The sequence below is a fragment of the Equus asinus genome, chromosome 19, assembly GCF_041296235.1.
Source record: "Equus asinus isolate D_3611 breed Donkey chromosome 19, EquAss-T2T_v2, whole genome shotgun sequence".
NCBI classification, from domain to species: domain Eukaryota; kingdom Metazoa; phylum Chordata; class Mammalia; order Perissodactyla; family Equidae; genus Equus; species Equus asinus.
The window spans coordinates 8,747,612-8,766,984 of NC_091808.1; the positions used below are offsets into that span (position 1 = coordinate 8,747,612).

General features: G+C 42.4%; 1 protein-coding gene across 11 annotated transcripts in view; it reads right to left on the reverse strand.

Annotated features, from left to right (window-relative positions):
* Positions 1-19,373, reverse strand: part of DIS3L2 (DIS3 like 3'-5' exoribonuclease 2) — a 345,001-nt gene that overhangs the window by 134,772 nt on the left and 190,856 nt on the right. For all 11 annotated transcript variants that reach the window (XR_011495510.1, XR_011495509.1, XM_070489410.1 and 8 more), the window contains one exon: positions 7,984-8,063. Coding sequence is in view for 9 of the 11 variants with exons in the window: in XM_070489410.1 (XP_070345511.1) it covers positions 7,984-8,063 (80 nt within the window). In the remaining 2 variants the exon portion in view is untranslated. The remainder of the gene's footprint in view (positions 1-7,983; positions 8,064-19,373) is intronic.

Genomic DNA, 19,373 nt, shown 5'->3' on the forward strand with positions numbered 1-19,373 from the left:
CTTCCATCTTAAAAACAAAGAAAAAGCCTCCTCTGACCCTGCCCTGCCCGCCTCACACACCTTTCACAGCCCAGCTTCTCACAGAAAGCAAACTCCACACCTGTGTTCACTCCCTCCTCCACCATCTGCAGTCTGGCTTCCCCTCATCCAAGCCACTGACACTAGTTTCACCAAGGTCATCAATGACATCCCGGTTGCCAAACCCACAGACGTCTACCTTTTCTCTTTCACCTGACCTTCCTACGTCCTTCCCGACTCTTCACCATTTAGCTTGCTCTGCCCATCTCCTCTCCCTTCTCTGCTTTGCGTCCAGTCTCCTTGGCCTTATCCTCTCAGTTATTCTCTTGGGCATCTCTTCCAGGGGTCAGGCCTGGGTCTTCCTCTCAGTCTGTGACTCCTCCTGGGCCACCTCTCCCAGCTCACACACTGATGACTCCCAAATCTCCATCTCCACCGCAAACTCTTTTTACTTGGTATTACCATCCCCTGGGTATTTCTACCCGGATGTCTCTCAGGGACTGCAAACTCAACATGCACTTAGCTGAACTCAGCATCTTTCCCCCCAAAACCAGTTCCCCTCAATATTTCCTATTGAATGGCATTACATTTCACCCAGTGCCCAAACCAGGAACTTAGATGACATTCTAGATTCTTTATCTTCCAATACCAAAAGTTTATTAACTCATTCATTCATTAATTCATTCAACAAACATTTACATATGTGCCAACTATGTACCACACAGTGCTCTAGGCACTGAGGGTTGAAGAGTGAACAAAATGACATCCCTGTTTGCATAAAGCTTCCCATCCAGGGGGGCAGACCCACACAAGCACCTTAAAGAAAACCAAGAAGGGACAGGGGTAGAGAAGGCTGGCGACAGGGTGGTCAGGAAGGGCCTCCTTGAGATGACACTTGAGCAGGACCTAAGAGTAGTGAGGGATCTGGGAGAAGGGGGATCTGGACAAAGGGAACAGTAAATGCAAAAGTGCTGAGGCAGGAGCAGCCTGGCCTGTCTGAGGGACAACAAGGAGGCCACATGGCTAGAGGAGAGCAGGTGAGAGAGGGACAAGGTAGAAGAGGTAGGCAGAGATAGCGGGAGGTCACAGTAAGGACCTGGGTTTTTATTCCCAGCGGGATGGGAAATCTTGGAGGGAGTGGAGCAGGGGAATGACCTGATGGCATCTACATTTTATAAGGACTGCCTTGGCTTCAATATGCGGGAAGGAAAGAGCAGACACGGGAGAGCCATTAAGAGGCTCCTGCAGCTGCCCAGACACAAAGCGCTGCCCTGATTTTCTTTCCTGGTGAATGCCTCCCTCCGGTGCTGGCTCCAAGCTGCTGCCCTGGTTGGGGCACTCACCACCTCTCACCTAGTGCATTTTAACCTCACCACTCCAATCCAGCCTCCTCACTGCCGCCCAGGGCGATCTCTCCAACCTGCACTTGGGATCCGGACTCTCTCCTGCTTAAAACTCTTTGCTTACCATTACACTCAGGATAGCACTTCCACTCCATAACAGCCTGCAAGCCTCACTTCTGACTTACCTCACAGGCTCCTCCCACCCTGCCATGTTTCAGCCACACTGATTTTTCAGTTCCTTTAGGTGCCAAGGTCTTTGTACTTCAGGGCTTCCACATTCCCTTAGCCTGAAATATTCTTTCTCCCCACTCTTTGTCTGGTTCACCCCTGTTTATTCTTCAAGTCTAGGTTAAAATGATACCATCTGTCCCCACCTGACTCCCTCATCTAAACCATGGGTCATTTCCACACTTACTGGTCTAATGTTACTCGACATTAAACCAGGGAGGACAGGAAGCTTGTCGAGTGTTTCCCTCCGTTGTATATCTAGCACAAAGCAAAGTACTTGGTCCTCAAGTCAGAGTTACTGAATGAATGGATGATGTTGCTCTCCAACACAAATGCTGCCTTCTCCATAACATCTTCTCCATAACATAACAACATAACAACATAGCAGGGCCTACAAAGGAATTCACGACCTCCTCCCTGCTCTATCTACAACTACCACTCCACTGGAACCTTACATTTCAGATATTCCACAATCTGTATTTTTCTCTCAAAAATACCATATTTCTGTCATCCTGGGGCTTTGTACACACTCTTTCCTCTGCCTGAGAAATTCTTCCCCTTTTGAGGGTCTGCAAATACCAGCAAAGATTCACTGAGCACCTCACACTGCAACGCAGTGAATGGTGGGAAAATAGATAAGAAACAAGGTTAGCAACTCAATACTATGTTAGTGGGTGATGAGTAGTGAGAGAAAAAAGTCAAGAAGGGCAAGTGGAGAGGAGGTGGGGGGCAGGAGAGAAATGAGAGGCAGAATGGCTTGGGCAGGCTTTACTGAGAAAGTGACCAGTCAAACCTTCACTCAGCCATGTGGCTCTCCAGGGAAAGAGCCCTCCAAGCAAAGGGAGTACAGGTGCACTGGTGGCAGAGGATGGAACAAAAGGGACTGGAGCAGAAGCTCTGCAAACTCCCACAAAGCAGTGGGCAGAGAAAGAAAAGTTAAAGAAGGCAACCAGAGAAAAGTAGCCCAAAAATTAGAACCAAGATCAAGTAGGCCCTCTGAGTCCAAAGAAGAGAGTTTCAAGAAGGAAAAGTAAACATAAAGCCAAATGCTGCACAGATGGTTGGTGAGCTGAGGTCAGGGACAACCTGTGTCATTGAACTTTCTGAAGCCATGCTGCAAAGGGAATAAGGAATAAGTGGGAAGCAAGAAAGTAGCAGCAGTACGAAGTACAGACTACTCTTCCAAGGTGCCTCGATGGATGAGGGAAGGTGAAAGTTCCTGAGGCTGTAGCAGGGTGGAGGAAGGTTTTATAGGATGGAGACTTAAGTTTGTACAGTGAGAGGAGGAAAGCCGACCTAAGTGAAGTGCAAAGGGGCTGGGGTGAAAGGCTGCTGGGTATGGCCTTCCCAGAGGGGAGAACAGAGCCCACAAGGAGGGTTTGGCCTGGCTGCTGTGTTACTCACGAACCTGTCACGAATAAGCTCCAGGACTCCCATGCTCTCTATTCCTTCTGAGTAGCAGATCCAGAGACTTCATCTCAGCTCCTTGTTCTTTAAAACCACTACCGCCAATTCTATCCCTCAGGTTGTCTGGTCTAAGCCTGGCACACAGCAGGGCACAGTCTCTCCTCACTGTCTCTAAAGGCCATCAGTCATGATTACAGACTCTCAGCAGGTGACAAATATAATCATAAGGGGAAGTTACAGAGTTTAGGAATTCTATGAGACTCTTACAGGCTTTGTTCCTGGTCTCCTGTTCCTATTCTCTGAAAAGGACTCCTGGGGAGAGAGCTCCCTACCCCCTCAGAGAAGAGAAAGCCAGGTAACAGAGGCAAATCAGTGGGAAGATTGGCGCCCCCTACAGCAGAGTAGGTAGTTTGCATTCCTCAGGTCCCTCTGGCTGGCTGATGTCTATTTATCTGAGCATTTTCTTATTAGGGGACAGCAGGACAGATACTTCTTTCTTTGAGTCAGATGGCTAAGTTCAGGGAGCTAAGTTCCTGCTCCTATGAGCAGGTGGCTGAGCAGAGGGGTGTGCTCCTTGGATGAGAATTTCACAGTTCAGAAACGAAAGCAGCAAGGAGGAGAGACACACAAGAGGGATGTGACTATGGTTAGCCAGTCCAGCATTCCTGCTAAGTTAAGGTTAAGGTGTAAATTCCAAATTGCAGAAAGCCTCAAGGATAAATGGATTTGTTTGTTTATTTATTCTTATTCATTCAGCCATTCACTCATTTTCCCCCAGCAGTTTTTAGTATATTCACAAAGTACAACTGTCAACTGTACAACTAATTCCAGAAAATTTTCATCACTCCCAAAAGAAACCCCAAACCCATTAGCAGTCGTTCTCCATTCCCCTCTCTCCCTAGCCCCAATCCTTCATTTCTAAGGCCTGGCTAGGACAATCCTGCCATGTTCAATGGCAGAGCACTCAGAGAATAAAACATCAGAGAAACAAGAAGCTAGAGAAGCGGTGAACATCAATTTCCTGTAGGATCTGTTGGGGGCCTGAATCACCTAAAAGCTGAATAAAGGTCCTGCCTGGCTGGCTGACAATTTCCTCCCTCAGAGGCTAGAGCAAAGCAATAGTGCTTGTTTAATTGAACAGAATGGGTGGTTATCACTCTGGACTCAATCCTCAATAAGGAAGAACTAGCTGGGAGAGAGTCACCATGCCTGGACAGCCAGAAAAGAGGAGTCTGGATATAGCAGCCATGTACATCAGACCTCATAAAAACGGAAGTAACTCCATGACTTGGGAAACAGGCTCAAACTTCATAAGCTACAGAACATGGAAGAATACACAGGATGGTTAGCCAAGAAGTTGTGACTGAGGTATACATGAAAGCTGTTATCTAACATCTGAGGAGCTGCCACATGACAGACAAGACTTGTACTATAGAGACTAAAGGAGCATAAATGGGACCAATAGGTAGAAAAGTACAGGAAGTCAGCAGTATTTCAAATCATTACAGGGAAGGATTTCCTAATAGTCATGCAATATTTAGGCCAAATGGGCTGCTTGTAAGGTAGAGTTAAAAATGCAATCTGGATATCCAATAAGTAGATGCTCTAGAGGTAATCTGAAAAACAGAGGATGATGCGACAACTGTGGTATTCCCACATCTGAGTGGTGAGGTCAACTGTAAGGTGTGTTGCAAATGATCTGTTACAGTAATAAAACACTGAAGTGCGTGATTTCCTGTCTTCAGGTTCTGGGTTATCATGATACACCACTCATTCACTTACACTATTAAATATTTTCTTGAGTAAAAGTGGAAGACTCCACGTTAAAGTTAGCTGGCTGGGGAATGCTCATGGGAATGTTCCACTCAAGAGTGTTTATAGACTACAAGAAGCGGGGAATTACCAGGCTGGAGGACTGGCAGAATTCCTTCCAAAGCTGAGATTCCTCAAGAGTAGGGGGCACTCCCTCCTCAGTCTTCCAACCTAATCACGACCTACTAGAAACAGGTGTCACTGCATTTCTGCAGAATTTATCTGCAGACTGTAATTTCTGAGTCTCGCATCTACAGGAGACAGTGGTAACAAATCCTGGGGGTACATCTGAACTCCACAGAAAGGGAAAGTCAGGACTAAATAAGTTACATCTGTCTGCATGTTTTATTTTCACAGAATAGTCATTCACATGATTTCAATGGGACCAAAGGAAAGCTGGACCTTTATATATTCTTTAAATACAAATGGTTATAGATAATGTGAATATGGCCAGAAAACATCATTTGCTTTCTGAAACATTAAACATTTTTTCCTCTAAGCAAGAGTTGACATGAACTGGTAACTAACGGAACCTGAACTCAGCCAACCTCACCCCAATCCAAACTGGAACAGACTTTCACTTTTCATCTCCCTGGATAAATGGCCTTGGCAGAAACTGCTGTCGCAAAGGCCAACTGTAGAAGTGCCACCATAAAAACACTCGACTGACCAGCTCAGGTCTTTTCAGATTCTTCCCTGACTCCTTTTCCATGTCCTTTTTCTGCTACTCGGCCAAATGACCGGATGCTAATTACTCCTCTGGAATGCAAGAAGAACCAAGCAGATGGAAGGTATCTGATCACCTGGTGCAGTGCACTACTGGGCAGGCTGTGATTCCTGGCACCTCAAAATTTTTTTATTACAAAATTTTTTTCATTATAAAACTATTATTACCATATTATAAAAATTTGGAAACTAGAGAAAAGAGAAAAATCACTTATGATCCCATCATCCTAATATAATCACTCTTTGCATTTTGGTGCATTGTCTATATTTCTTCAGGGCTCTCTCTGTATATAGTTAGATGGACTACATACAATTAGCTTATTTGTCCCTCACCTCCTCTGAAAAGGATTTGCAGCAGCTTACAGAAATACACATCAACAGACAGCCAACTCCATGTAGACATAGTCTCTCCCAAACCAGCTTGTTCTCCTGCCTTCCCAGTTTCTAACTTGTGGATTCCATCTCCTCATCACCCAGGTTGAAACTTGTGCCCCATCTTGAACTCCTCTCCCTCAACTGCAACATCCATTTCCATTGATTCTTCTGTCATTACCCTCTTCTCACATCTGTCCTCCCTACCCCCATTAACACTGTCACCATCTCTAGTCCAGTTTCTTATTACCTACATCCCTAAACGATAACCATGTTTCTCTGCCTCTACTTCCTCTCCTCTTCCTTCATCTCGTACTGCTAAGCTATCTTCCTCACTTTGGCTACTCTACCTGGACAACAGGTTGAAAGCAACTGGTCTTCATTTGTCTGACGAAGAACACTCTTTGGTTGGAAACCTACAAATGTGTACAATTCGTCCCCATTCTACTTTTCCTGCCCTAACTTTTACCATTTCCCTACATGAAACCTCTCCAGTAATCTGGTATCCTAGACATGAAACACTGTGTAGAGTGAGAAGGGCAGGACATGTGCCTGCTCCCTGCTGTCCTTGCAAGGGGAATATCATCTGGGCCAGCTGAGATGGAGTAACAGGTATTAGACCTATCCTTCTGCCATTAACAACTCTAAAAGTAGACAAAATAAATGAAACAACTGTTCTCAAGCATTAGGCTACAGATAGAGTAAGGCTGTGAACCTGGAGAGAAGGGAAATACAGGAATTGAGGTCCCCCATCACCTGGCTTTCTGCCTGGGGACACTCTTCACACAGGGACTCAGGCAGTGGAGCTCACAGAGACAGCGCTATGCCCCAGCCTTTGCATGCAGCCGAGATTGCTCAGAATATAAGAAATCAATCCCGTATTTGCTTTTTAAAGCAGGCTGCTCAAATTTTGGATTTTAAAAATATATAATTCCTCTAAAATTTCTGTGGGGACTTTTCTCTCTTTATGCTTTATCTTCCTTTCAATTTTCTTTAATTGAAAATACTGAGCAATCTCACCCAGTGTCAAACAGGACTCCCACTAAAAGAAGATAAAAGCTTCTTAGGCAATGATGCTTTCTGTCTCTCAGCCTTCTGTCTACTAAGCTTCACTGCCTACTATAGCACAGAAGAGATTACACATTGAACCCACGGAGTTCTGTGTCAACGGAACATGTGAACACCTCTGCAATGTTTTAAAAGACCAGGCCACTGGGCCATCAACACTTCGCAGCAGATTGAAACCGCAAGGGTGGATACTCATCACGAGCAAGCCGTCAAAGGCTGTGTTAGTGCCAAAGTCATATCCGAGAATGACTAAAGCCAAAGCAGTCACCTAGACACTGCCCTTAGAGAGGGGCAGAAGTAGCTAAAGCAGCACATCTAGGCGGGCCCTAAAAAGGGGATTGACAGAGATTACTCTTCTCATACCACACACACTTTCCCTTTCCCCCAGTGTGGTTTTCAAAGACCACTGGCCTCAAATCCCACTTTTTGCTGCTTAGCTCCATCCCAAAAGAATGTTTAAAGAACCCCTAATGGCTGCTTCTTGCAATTTGCTGGATAGATGAAGACGTACTGGGAGCAGTGCAGGCTTCTCCACTCAGACTGCGAGGGGCACTCCTCAGGGAAGATGTTCCTACCACCCACTGCTGAGTATGCCTTCAGAGAGTACCCCTGGACTCACCCCAATCTGTTAAATTCAGGCAAAGAACCCTATGCTTCTCCTAAGCAGAGCTTAGAGGCTCTTTTCTTTAACACATCACACCCAACCTGGAACTTCCTGAAGGGCCAAGGTCTGGAATCAGTCCCTCTGCCCTCACTTCTGCCTCTTCTGAGGCCCAAGAAGGGTCCTGGTGAGAGGACATTTCTTATTCTCACCCTCACCAAAGTCACCACAGGAACATAATCTTTATGTCACATACTTGGGTGGGCTCGGGGGCCTATGGCAAGTTCAGGAACAAAGCAAACTCAACTTTGCACATCACGCTGCCTAGGGGGTACAAGGCAGCCAGGCCGACCACACAGGTATGCACTCTGCCTGCTACCCAGAATGGTATAGAAATTTCTGTCCTACCATCAGTGAGTGGCTTGCAGGAGAGGGCATCATCAAGGTCGCGGGCAGTTGACGGATCAATGGTGAAGATACAGTCTTTTCTAGGAAAGATTGAAGATACAATTAGCAATGCCACAAATAAGAGAAACTTTACCCCATTGTAGTACAGCTTTAAAGAACAGTTATTTTACTTTGCAAATGTGCAAATGGTAGGCAAAGTGAAGAGTAATTTCTATAATGTCTCTCTGAGAAGGAGGTCTTAGTAAAACGTGAGACTGGGGAGAGACAAATGGGGGAAGGGAACAAGGCTCCATACTATCTCTGAGGGTCTTTCTTCTTTCTGTGAACTGGCACCAACTCCTCCCTGATCCTGAGCAAGAGTAAGTGCAAGCAGATGGAAGTGAGGCAGCTTCCACGAATGAGGCTTCCCAAGAAGAGTAATCTGACAAAAAAGGGGCAAGTCCCTTTGGTAAATTACTCTCCAATGGTCAATTCCTACTTTTGCCTCCCTCTTCAGTTGCTGATGGATATCCTTCAAGGATCTAAATGAGTATGATTTACTCCTCCTTTTCCTTTCTTGCAAAAGTGGTGTGTGCCAAAGAATAAATCACCTGTCTTGTTGTGACACAGAGGGATAGGACCCAAAAATAACTTTTGCAAAAAATTTTGGGCCCTACAGTTAGCCGTAATACAATTTCACTTGGAAATGGCCCTACTCACAGTTTGTTTCCATGGAATAATCGTATATTTCACCCAAGCTCATAGAATCAAGTACACCCTATGCCCATTTCTCTTCACACAATATCCCAAAGCACATCTCACTCTTAATCTGTGAAGCCCTAGGACATTCTCATTTTGCTTTAGAGTTTCCCAGATAACATGCCCTACCCAGCCCACCCATTCCTACCATGCAAATACCTAAGATCTGGGCAAAGTCTGTCCTCAGTTCCCCACACCTCCTGCCCTTTCCTCTCCAGGCACTGGCCTGGAGGTTGAGGTATTCAGCAGGAACCACCCTCCCCTCCCCACACACAGCTCTCTATTAGAACTCCCTGCTTCCCCTGGACTCTTTCCAAGTTCTTCCTCCATTTCCTCCAGGACTAGCAGCACCACTGCTGCCATTCGCCAGTGCAGTCAGTCCTCCTGACTCATCACCACTGATGATGGTGGACATCATGGTTCTCACCACAATTAGATTGGCTTTGTTCTTAAAGACGTCTTTCCTTGTGTTGCCCCTCTACTCAAAACTTCCCCAAAGCTCTCAGAGGCTGCCAAGCTGCTCTGGGCTCTGGCCTGCAAAGATCTCAGGGCCTTCCTTTATCTGCCTCCTTACCGCTCACTTCCCTTACTCCTAGTAGGAGGGTTATTAACCCTCAACAGCCCTCTCTGATCCCTCATACCGATCATCTCACCACCACAATACCTTGATTCTAAGACAGTACTGATTCTAAGATACACCATCAATTCAACAATAGCTTTTCAGGGAAACAAAAAACTCCACCACATTAAATATATACATTGATTTTAATATATTTCAGGATTTCAGAAATGTTAAAACATTAAAAAGACTCTTAAATGGTAAATGGATAACCAACGTATGGTACATCTACACAATGGAATAGCATTTAGCAATAAAAAGGAACAAATTATTCACATACACAAGAATTTGGATGAATTTCAAAGGTAATAGGCTGAGTTAAAGAAGCCACTCTTACAAGCTTACATATGATTTCATTTACATGACATTCTCAAAAAGACAAAATTGTATGACAGAGAGCAGATCAGTAGCTGCCAGGGGCTAGGGAAGGTGTGATTATACAGGGGTGTTTGTTCTGGGGGAATAAGATTTTTCTGTATCTTGATTGTGGTGGTACACTCATGAATCCATACATGTCTTAAAATTCACAGAACTGTCCAACAAAAACAGGTCAATGTTACTGTTTATTAATTTAAAAATTAAAAAACTTTTTTATTCTTTTTTTGGTGAGGAAGATTGGCTCTGAGCTAACATCTACACCAACTTTCCTCTATCTTTTGTATATGGGATGCTACCATGGCATGGCTTGACGAGTAGTGTTTAGATCCATGCCTAGGATCTAAAACCCATGAACCCCGGGCCGCCGAAGCAGAGTGCACGAACTTAACCACTTCACCACTGGGCCAGCCCTCAAAATTTAAAATTTTAAATGTGATTTTTGAATCAAGAAAAGTAAATAATATACATTAATTGTTAACAGAATTGATCAATGGGTGCTGAAATTCTGGATTAATTTTCTTTTATCCTTGTCCATATCTTTCAAAATTTTCACAACAACCAAGTATTACCTTTAAAAATGGAAAAAAATTAGCACTATACAGAATCCCCTTCCATTAAAAATAATTGTCCATCAGATACATAATATTGTTTATAAAGACGTTTAGCAATCCTGTAGACCTGTATTGCTTAATATAGTCAATAGCTTTAAAATTATGAATCTGGTCAAACTATGAACTCACTGGTAGAGGAAGAGAAGAGGAGAGGGAAAGGTGGGTGCCACTCTGGAAGAGAGAACAGGAGCATGTGGAGCACAGTCCCAGGAGGAGTGTTCATCAGGAGATCTGCTCATCTCACTAAACAGTCCAAGAGAGGCACGCACAGCATGGGAAACATAAATGTTGAGGTCTCAGGATATAAATAAATAATTTCTGTTCCCCTATATAAAAGGCTGTAATTATGCCAGAGTGCAAGAGGAAAAGAGAAACGTGTCCCTTGGAAAGCAGGATCCCTGGAGGCTGTGTTCCAACGCTATGAACAGAGGCTACAACTCACAAGTCTTTGCTGAATGAATGAAAGAAAGCATGCTGACAGGAAGGGACAGGGAGGTGAAATTAATCCTGACACCACAGTAACAGGCTCTAAATTGGTGAGGATCTTGAGCATGATTCACAAGGTAAAGAAGGAACTGTCCGCTTCTTGTTCCTTTTTGTATCCCTCATAAAGGCTAGCAAAATGCTTTATATATACTGAGTACTCAATAAATACTTGTTGAACTGAAACTGAAATGTCCAATTTGGTGGTGGGAATGTTTTGGTCCCATTCGTTCACTATAATGACATCATAAGAAGCTGAAAGAACCTCTCTCTAGTCAAAAATCAAAAAGAACAGTCTATTAGCTTGGTGGGGGCCACAGTTTACTGGTTTACTTGGAGAGTGGACTAGGAAATTACGTTGTCTTAAAATTAAATGTCTCTGGCTGTTCTGACTTTTATTTCTATGAATGATTGATAATGTCCACTGGAGCATTTTCAGTCTCAAATTGATTCAGCCATATGTGACACAGTAACACTTTAAGGCTTCAGCTATTAGTTTGTAAATGTCTTCTTTGAGAGGACCCACAAATTGTTTCTGAGAAAAATCTTAGACTAGCCTGGAAGCACTCAAACCAAAAAAGTTTACATTAAAACAACTCTGAGGAACAGTGTTCAAGAAGGCTTGCTGGAAAGACACACCATCCACACATTATTCTTGATCGGGGGTGGCAAACTCCAGCTCCCAGACCACATCAGGCCTGCACCTGGTTCTGAATGGCCTGCAAGCTAAGAAGCTTTTTGTATTTTTAAATGGTTGACAAAAAAATCAAAAGAAATTCAAACTTCAGTATCCATAAATGAAGCTTTACTGGAACACTGCCATGTTTTTGATACAATGGCAGAGTTGAGTAGTCATGACAGAGACTGTATGCTTAAAACATCTATCTGGCCCTTAGCAGGAAGTTTGCTGACCTCTGTTTTAGATCAATGTTTCTCAAAGTGCCAAATAAGTGTTTCAATTTTTTAAAAAGGTCTTGTGATTAAATCAGTTTGGGGAATGCTGGGCCAACTTCTTAATTGTAGGACTTCTCAGAGCCATCAACATGCTGGTATCATATAGTTCTTGCCAGACTCATTTGATTTTGGCACTTTTTTGAGGCAGAGCACCTTCCAAATGCAAGGTTCCTCAGGAGAGTACCCTTTGAGAAGCGACGAACTACACTGAAACACCCTGCACAGGCCTCCAGTGGAGTCCTTGTCCCACATGGGGCCTTGCCACCAAGCCTACTCCAAGGGACACTGCAAGAAGTCAAGCAAACAGCTATGCTATTCACTGCAGGCCAGCTGATGAGGGATTTGCCATTTTGATTACTCAGTTTCCCTTTTATGAGCACTTATGGGGGAAGTCTACACAGTGCAAGGACTCATTCTTTTCTTGAGCTGATGGTTTGTTTGTATCTTACAACATGTGAATTTTATCCTTTTAGGTTTCCCTCTTTGCTTTGGCTGCCAGGAAACTCAAAAAAAATATTTACAACTTGCCTCAAGAGGATCTTATTTGTAGTTTGAACTCTGTGAAAGTTTATCCCGAATGTGCCTAATTTTCCTACTCATATTCCTTTTGCCCCATATCCTAATTTAAAAAAAAATTCACTGCATTGTATGTATATCTGCATATACATATAATTTTCCTTAAATCATTTTTTTTAAAGCAGGGTATAAATAAATACATATGTATGTTGAGTGGTACAGCATTTCAGAATCTCATGTTGAGGAACGCAGGAAGAAAGAGAGACTTTCAGCATGGGCTACTAAGAGAACTACCTTCTAGACACAGTAAAACTCGGAGAGCTCCCAACAAGTATTTGTAATGTAGCAGTGACTCCAAACTTGCTCTCTCACTATGGAAAATTGGGAGAAGCAAGGGAACAATGAGTGACCCTGACAAACCCCAGTCCTCAGTGCTGAGAGCCAGTGGTTTAATCTGTTGTCATCGCCACAATTATGAATCGGCCATGATGTGGTGCATGAGAGCTCCTTCTGGGTGCGGGCCACAGTGGCTGGGAGCTGCTGGCCTCAGCACTTGGGAGCCCGGCCCCATGGGGGCGGCGCACGGTGCAGCTGTTACCCTCTGCTAACATGCTTGGGATTTTACTGGCTCCTTTTCTGGAAGGCTTTGGTCTCACAACCTGCAGGGAGCAGCCTGGCCTGCCAGCTTTTAGAACCTGTGAGACCAAATATTTAAAGAGTTCTGCAACAATGGTTAGAAAGAAGCAAACCTTGACCCACAGAAAATAAAGTGCCAGATGGGGGAGGGAAAGAAGGAGACTGCAGTTCATGAGGCTGCAGAATTCCAATTCAGAGCAACGTTATGTAACTGAAATTTCTGAAGGCACGTGACTAAAGGGCCTAGTAGAACTTTTTAAAGTGACAGAAAACTTCTAAGATTGTTTTACTCAAAACCATTGGCCTGGGAAAAGAACAGATGAAGGATAGCTAAAAGCCTTCTATAATCCCTTAAGACCTGGCCAAGAATCCCAGGAAATAACAAAAGCATAGAAAGAATTTCCATCACTCACACACTCCTCCTTTGACCCCGCGTCCTTTTCCTCATCAAGGTACCAACATCTCTGCCTCCCTGCAGCTGGAACAGCTGTCCAGTCTCCACAGCAACATTCACTCACCAGTTTGCCACTATTCACCTGACTGGATTTTGGCCATCACAGAAACTGCTCTCCCCCAGGTCACAGTGCTGCCAGATTAATCATCTTAAAGCATGCATCTGGTCAAAAACCTTCATCAACTCCTTACTAAGTAAAACAGAAATTCAGCTTAGAATTCAAAGCCTTTCATGATACGGCCCCAAACAGTTACATTGTAAACTCCCAACACGTATATTACATGCTAAACTTTTCACTACACCCTCTGCTCTCTGAAATGGTGTTCATGCCACTCCTATCATTGGGACATTTCCCCACCAATCTCCAATGTCTAAGACCTACTTAGCTTTTAAAGGCCTGGCTGCAATGCCATCTTTTTTCCAGGGAACGTTCATGGCTCCACAGAGTAGAAGCTGCTTCTTCCCCACTGCCCTGCCCATACCTGCAAAATGTCCCTCTCTGATGGCCCTGGTCACTGCCCTGGCATGCTAGTGGTTACTTATGGACATGTCTTATTACAATGACAAGGCTGGGAGCTCCTCAAGGTCTCGCTCTGATATGGGCCTGTCTCTCTTTCTCTTCTAGCGCTGAAGGCACACATGTAATGAATAGTTGATGGAGAAGTGAATGAAAAAACGACCAAAGGGCTCTCTTTAGCACTTTTCCATTCAATTTTGCCACTGTGTCTTGGGAAATAGATTTAGGATTAGAACTCATGACCTCCTGGCATCCAACCCTGTGGTCATACCACAGTGTTATTGTTTCCAAGGGTGTCCTTTTCTGTCTTCATCCCATCTTCTTTTCTCATAAAACAGTGTTTTACAAACTGTGGTTCAGGGACCACTTCCAGACTAACAAAATTTATAGAGGCCCTCCTCTGTCCGTGACTCTGGGTTTGTCTCCTTGCTAGGAAGCAATTCTGGTGAGAAGGATCTGGGTCAATGAGGGTGAATGGGTGAAAAGGAATGGAAAAAATTTCAGAAATAACCTTAAGAGGATAAAGAATAAAATTTTTACTTAAACACTTTCTTAGATTACATGGTATCAGAGTTTATATATAAACCAGAAAATTTTATGTAAACTGAGTAGGAAAAATAACTAACTAGCTGGAGCACTGATCCATGGTAATGTGTCCCTATGGAGCATCACGTGGAGAGCCCAGCCAAATGGGTGCTGGGATGGTCCAGTCAAGTCAGATGCTGAATTCATCTGAGCTTCCATTTCACTTTGACTTTCCTCAGTGATGTGCTGACCTCTCCTCTTACAGGCAAAGGGAGCTGGGCTCAGCATTCATCCCCCCTTGGTGGAGCAGAGCAGGACCTTTTATGTTTTCTAATGGCAGCTGTGGATATGTTAATACTCTTTCACTCAGTCCTACTGCCACAACAGATGCTAAAAAGTCTGACACAAATCACAGATTTTCAGAACAGAAAAAGACTAAGGTCAATTTAAAGCAGAAAGAGACCATGGTCCATCTGTCCCTTCTCTTCCCCCCTAGTGATGAAGTGACACATATGGGGCCATGGAGTGAACAGAAAGAAATGATGCAATGCTCTGGACAGGCTCTTTTCACTCGACCAGGAGTTTCTAATCTAGGGTCCACACAAGGTCCACCTCAAGCTTTGGCAAAGTTCTATACCAAGTGAATGTAGTTATTAGACTATTTTCTAAAGGACAGTGATAAGATGAGACTCAATCAGAACTGACTGAAATGGTCTCCCCTGTTATGCTCGTTTACTCACTCACTCACTGAACCTCTCATCATTTTGTGTCTCTTTTTATACTTCAAAAAAACAACAGCCTGGAGCAGAAGCCACAGGACCAAGCTGGGCAGAGACCATGGCATGGGCCAGGAAAGTCATGGTTCAAACTTGAGAGAATACGCTAAATTAACTTTCCTCCCCTCAATTTTCATTTTGAAAAATGTTAAACCTTCAGGAAAGTTCAAAGAATAGTAAAATGAACATCTATATACCTCTCATCAAGATTCACCAAACGTCAATGCTTTGCCATATTTGCTATATCTTTCTCCTCCCTCCCTTTATATATCTAGCTTTTCCTTTTTTTTTCACATATGAACAATGTAAAATCATGCTGCAGAGATCATGATACCGTGCCCCTCCATACTTTGGCACGCGTTTTCTAAGAATGAGGGCATTCTTCTACAGAGCCACAATACTTCCCCCACAGCCAGGAAGATTAATAACTCCCTGCAGCCAGTTTATAGATCATATTTAAATGTCTTCAACTGTCCCCCAAAAGTCCTTAATTTTCTGTTTTCCTCCCCATCTAGGATCTAATCAATGTTTACACATAGAATTTAGTGGTTACGTCTCTTTAGTCTGTTTAATGTATACCAGTCCCTCTATCTTTTTTTTTTTTTAAATAATACTGGTTTTTTTTTAAGAGGCCAGGCCAGTTGTCTTGTAGAATGTCTCATGTTCTGGATTTATCAACTTGTTTCCCCATGGAAGGAGGAAGAGAGAAAGGGACAGAAACAAACCCACTGTGGCAAAATTAATCTTCTCTGAATCTCCTATAAACAGAAAGTTAGGTTTTGAGTCCTGACTAGATGCTGGGTGAACATTTTGGCTTGACTACTCCACAGCTGATAGTGTATACTTCATGTTGCATTCCTTCCAAAAGTACAAATTGTCAGCTTGCCCAGATTTGAATACTTGGTTAAGATGCTAATAGCCAGATCTTTCTATTTTAAGGCTAACTTCCAGTCTTTGTAATTAATAAATAATCTGTGCAATAAGACTTTTAGATAATGTAACTACCCTGTTCTCAAAAACCCTTTCAACCACAGATTTGGGTATCTACTGATGCTTTTTGCCTGAATCAATCATAACTTTGCAAGTTGTAAAATGGTGCTTTTCTAATCCTATAATGCCTCCTACATTTATTAGGTGGCTCTCTTTTGTCAAGAGCTTTTCCTGCTCTGCCCCAACTTTTTTGTTTTTATTTTTGTTTTTCAGTATTATTACAGATTCACCGATTTTTTAAAAAAAATTCAATGTATTAAAATCCATTACCATTACCATTCTTTCTGATATTCAAGTTGTCCCAATTAAGACTGGTAGGAGCCCTTTCAAGTGATCCCCTGTGTCCTTGCAGGTGTGTCTTCACAACTCTTTGAGCATTCCTATGCTTTTTGGCACAGCAAATGTTTCAGGCTCACCTTCTATGTTTCCTGCCCCTGACTCTAAGGAACCTAGATTTCTTTTGGTGGGAAACGAACGGTATATAGAAACCTAGATAGAGTACTAGATCCTCATGCTCATTACTACTGGGTTGTCATTGCTTCTAGGGCCTTTTAGTGAGCAGAATTAAAAGATACTGGGTTAAATCATATGGTATTGCTGATATTTGACCACCTGTGGCCTAAAAACTGTTAATTTCAAGTGGTTCAACCTAACATACTGTTTAAAAATTATGAGTTCATATTAACACCTCCAACTGAAATCTAATACTACAGAGTTCGTCCTTCTTCTCCCATTCCATACTCACATCTTCATTCTCCCAGTGAGAACCTCAGCTCCCAATGGCCTCAATATTCAAAATAGTTTTGGAATTACAATCCCAATACCATTAGCAACAAAGAACCTACTAAGTTTAAGATTTCTTTGGAGTTTATTCTTAGAATATAGTGACTAAGGGTATACAGTCAGAGTGATCAAAAGCAGAGTGCCCAAAAGTTACTTAATTCTTTTTTTCTGTATGTGGTGATGCTATGTATTTGCTAAACATTAGGACCATTTATTTTTGTTTCATGTCAATTTTAGAGATTTTGCTTTTATCTCCTTTTAGAGTTGATTTAATTTTATTATTGAATATTAAAAACATTTAAATGGTTTAAAGTTAAAGTATACCCAGAGAAGTCTTATTCTCATCTCTATATTCTACCTTGTTCCTACCCATCCCCGATAGATAACTATATTTATCATTTTCTGGTTTATCCTTTCTGTGTTTCTGCTTTTCCTTGGTAAATATTTTTAATTTTCTCTTCTTTCTTATACAGTCAAAATCCTATCAATTCTCTTTTGCAACTTGCTTTTTCACTTAACAACAAATCCTGCAAATTACTCCATATCAGTTCAGGACCAGAATCATAGAATCATCAGAGTTGGAAGTTCCTTAGAGGTCACCCTAGCCCAAATCTTACGCCCAAAATGCCTCCAAACCAAAATCAACCCACATCTTGATAGGGTTAGGATAGGAGGTGGTGGAGTTCATTGCCTCATTAGGCAAGCCATTCAATTTTAGAGAATTCTAACTAATAGAAAGTATCTTCATATACTGAATTGAAATCTGACTCTGAGAAACTTTATAATTCAGCCCTCTGTAGCACAAGAATTAGCTGGCTCCCTCTTTCATCATGTAGCCCTTCAAACATGACTCTTCCCAAGAAATAGGCCCATCCCTTTCTTGTTCTAAATGGTTTATAACTGTGTGTAACTGTAGTTCTTTTCATAAATTTTCACTTATTTTGTGTCAAGAACACATCGAAGTTGTAGGAACCACTGGAACATCAATGTGAAGAAGGTATTAGAGGTCAAGAGAAAGAAGGCCAGAATTCCCTCATTCAACAATGACTGGGCATCCACTGCTCTAGGTGTTTGGGTTGTAGCTGAGAACAAAGATTCCTACCTACTTACATTTTAGTGGGAGAGGAGACAGAAAATAAATGGTATTGTACTTAAGTGCTGTGAAGTTAAAAAAGGAAGAAATATTAGAAGAGAGCAAGGGACTGGAAGTGCTGATTACAATTACAAATAGGATAGTCAGGGCAGGCCTCAATGAGACAATAACATTTGAAGATGACTTGAAGGAGGTGAGGGAATGAGCCATGGGCTTTATGAGGGAGAAGGACTTGGGCAAAAGGAAGAGCTAGTGCAAAGGCCCAGAATCCACCAAGTTAGTTCACCTAAAGGCACTGAACTACCGGGTACAACTCAACCAAGACAGCTTGTACATAGAGCAGAGATGGCTTGGCCTCTGTACTCTTTTTACTTCCTGTCCAAGAGATCTTAAATCTAGGCTTGCAGGTCTTCAGAATGTGGCTCTGCATGCCTAAGGGAGCAATGAGAGGAGCTGAGTCCCATGGCGTCCAGAAAGTCTTTCTATCTGAAGCTCTCTCTAACATCTCTCTTTCTTCTTTTACCTCTAGTAGTAGAGTTTCCCTATAAACCGGATTTAAAATATCAGATTGGAGTTACTTTAAGACAGGCTACGAAAATACCGAAAATAAGCATATCAGAGATCTTGAATATATGGGAAATCTTGCTCTCATTAAAAACTTTTTTCTCTCTACGTCCTAGAAATCACCTCTTGAGAGGATAGAATTATAACAATGGTGGGTATTACTTTTTACTCTCATTTTCTGGATAGAGAAATTGAGGCTCTGAGAGATTAAGTAACTTGCCTAAGGTCACAGAACTGCAGAATGATGATTTAATGGGACAGGATTTAAAAGAGACAGTGTTGAAAAAAGTTAATTAGATCAAGAAGTTTTATTTCAATGGAAGGTGACATTTCCTTTAGCTACCCTTAGTTCCATATTTTATCTTTAAGTTTAAAATTTAAACATTCCAGAAGCATTTTGGCTGAAGTAATAATTACCCCAAATGTGTTTGAGGAAAAGTTTCTCTCTGATAATGGTTAAGTTGACAATGATTTCATTTTTAGGTACCAAATCCAAATCTGATGACTTTTCACACTCAATGTGAAAATCCATAACCAGTTCTGATACCAACTTTATTCAAAGTGGATATTCCTTAGAGAAAGTCAGGTCTCAAGTACTTTCTCTTGGAAAGGTATACAAAAATAAGAAAAAGTAACTAAAGAAAGAATATAAATATATTTTCACTTCAATATACTACACTTTTAAATTTGCTTTGCAATTTCCAGAAGAGACATAGTGAATATGTAAAAATAAAACAGAAATTGTAACCAAAT